The sequence below is a fragment of the Camellia sinensis genome, chromosome 15 (assembly GCF_055761805.1).
Source record: "Camellia sinensis isolate YWXY chromosome 15, ASM5576180v1, whole genome shotgun sequence".
Lineage (NCBI taxonomy): Eukaryota > Viridiplantae > Streptophyta > Magnoliopsida > Ericales > Theaceae > Camellia > Camellia sinensis.
This window is the reverse complement of record NC_138975.1, coordinates 11,396,291-11,398,347: the sequence shown is the minus strand read 5'-3', so window position 1 is coordinate 11,398,347 and position 2,057 is coordinate 11,396,291. Positions and strand designations below refer to the sequence as shown.

The following is a 2,057-nucleotide window of genomic DNA, read 5'->3' as shown; positions in this document are numbered from 1 at the left end:
ATAAGCGCAACTACCCCACACATGACTTGGAATTAGCGGCTGTAGTTTTTGCCCTAAAGCAGTGGCGACATTACCTGTACGGGGAACAATTTGAGATTTTTACAAATCACAAGAGTCTGAAGTATCTATTCACACAGAGGGACCTTAACTTGAGACAGAGACGATGGATGGAGTATCTTGAGGATTTCCAGTTCACTCTCTCATATCACCTCGGTAAAGCCAATGTAGTAGCAGATGCTCTAGTCGCAAGAGTAGAGGGATGATGGCTAAGATCTCCGTCAAGGAATGGGATATGGTTAAGACACTCAATGAGTTCAGGATCCAAGTAGAATCTCAAGATACAAGAGCATATCTTAGTGCGCAGAAGGTGATGCCTAAGTTGATGAATGAGGTCATGGAGGCCCAGAAGCACGATCAAGAGGTAGCCTACATCAAGGGACGTCTGGAATCAGGAAAGCCCATGCTCGATTGGGTAATTCACCCCGATGGAGTTTAAGATACCAAGGTAGATTATTTGTACCAAGTGACGAGTTACTTAGAGAAACAGTACTAAAGGAATGTCATCATTCTGCATTTGCGGTGCATCCAGGAGGGACTAAAATGTACCAAGATTTGAAAAGGCAGTATTGGTGGAATGGAATGAAGAAGGAAGTAGCTAAATTTGTAGCAAAATGTCTAACATGCCAACAAGTGAAGGCGGAACATCAGAAACCAGGGGGAATGTTGCAACCTCTACCAATAGCCGAATAGAAATGGGAGTATGTGACGATGGATTTTGTGACGGGATTGCCTAAGTCACCCAGAGGGCGCGATGCTATATGGGTAATAGTGGACCGCCTCACCAAGTCAGCGCATTTCTTACCCTATAAGATGACCGACACTTTAGAGTCTATGTGCAGACTCTACATTGAGGAGATCATTCGACTACATGGAATTTCGGTATCTATTGTGTCAGATCGTGATCCATGATTCACATCTCGATTTTGGGAAAGCCTGCAGGAAGCTCTTAGTACTGAGTTATGTTTTAGCACCGCCTTTCACCTGTACACAGATGGACAATCTGAACACACTATCCAGACACTCGAAGATATGTTGAGAGCTTGAGCAATGGATTTTCAAGGAAGTTGGGAACGACACCTACCCCTAATCGAATTCGCCTACAACAATAGCTTTCAAGCTAGCGTCGGCATGGCGCCTTTTGAAGCATTATACGGATGACCTTGCAGATCGCCGATTTATTGGACGGAAGTGGGTGATGCAAATCTAATAGGGCCCGAACTTGTTTTAGAAACTACTGAGAAGGTCAAATTGATCCAACAACGGTTAAAGACTTCCCAAGACCATCAAAAGAATTATGCAGACAGGAAGAGAAGACCATTGATATTTGAAGTAGGCAGCCACGTGCTCCTAAAGGTACAACCTAGGCGTGGAGTCGTACGTTTTGGGAGAAAGGAGAAGCTGTTGCCACGATATATTAGAGCTTTTGAGGTATTGGAAAGAGTGGGCGAAGTAGCATATAGATTAGGTGTACCCCCGCAGTTAGCAGGGATACACAACGTCTTCCATGTATCCATGTTGAGAAAATACATCGCTGACCTGACACACATCCTCAAATGGGAAGAGATCAATCTTGACAAAGATGTTACGCTTAAAGAAAGACCAGTAGCAATACAAAATCGTCGAGAAAAGAACCTTAGAGGCAAGACGGTTCACTTGGTAAAAGTGCTATGGCGACATCGGAGAGTTGAGGAATCTACTTGGGCACGTCAGGATTGGGTGAAGGCAAACTACCCCGAGCTTTTCGAAGACAGTATGTAGTTGAATTTCGAGGACGAAATTGTTTTAAGGGGGATAGGTTGTGAAGCCCCCAAAATATGTATTTACTTTGAAAACCCTAATGTTTGAATTATTTTCTTAAAGCCCCTCGTTTACTTGAATTAATTCGAATCTTGTCGATTAGCATTACTATTTTTATTTTTATCGAAACAAGAATTTTCCTAACCGGATTAGGATCCCTAACCTAATTTAATTCTACATAAGTTACATGTATTTAACTC

The 2,057-nt window shown here is 42.8% G+C and overlaps 1 protein-coding gene across 1 annotated transcript; it reads left to right on the top strand.

Annotated features, from left to right (window-relative positions):
• The first annotated feature begins 262 nt into the window (after window positions 1–262).
• On the top strand, window positions 263–1,818 carry LOC145812795 (uncharacterized). Its single transcript, XM_082908020.1, has 3 exons — window positions 263–472; window positions 1,000–1,091; window positions 1,227–1,818. Exons 1-3 carry the CDS (start codon window positions 263–265, stop codon window positions 1,816–1,818), a joined length of 894 nt encoding a protein of 297 aa, XP_082764146.1.
• The last annotated feature ends 239 nt before the right edge of the window (window positions 1,819–2,057 follow it).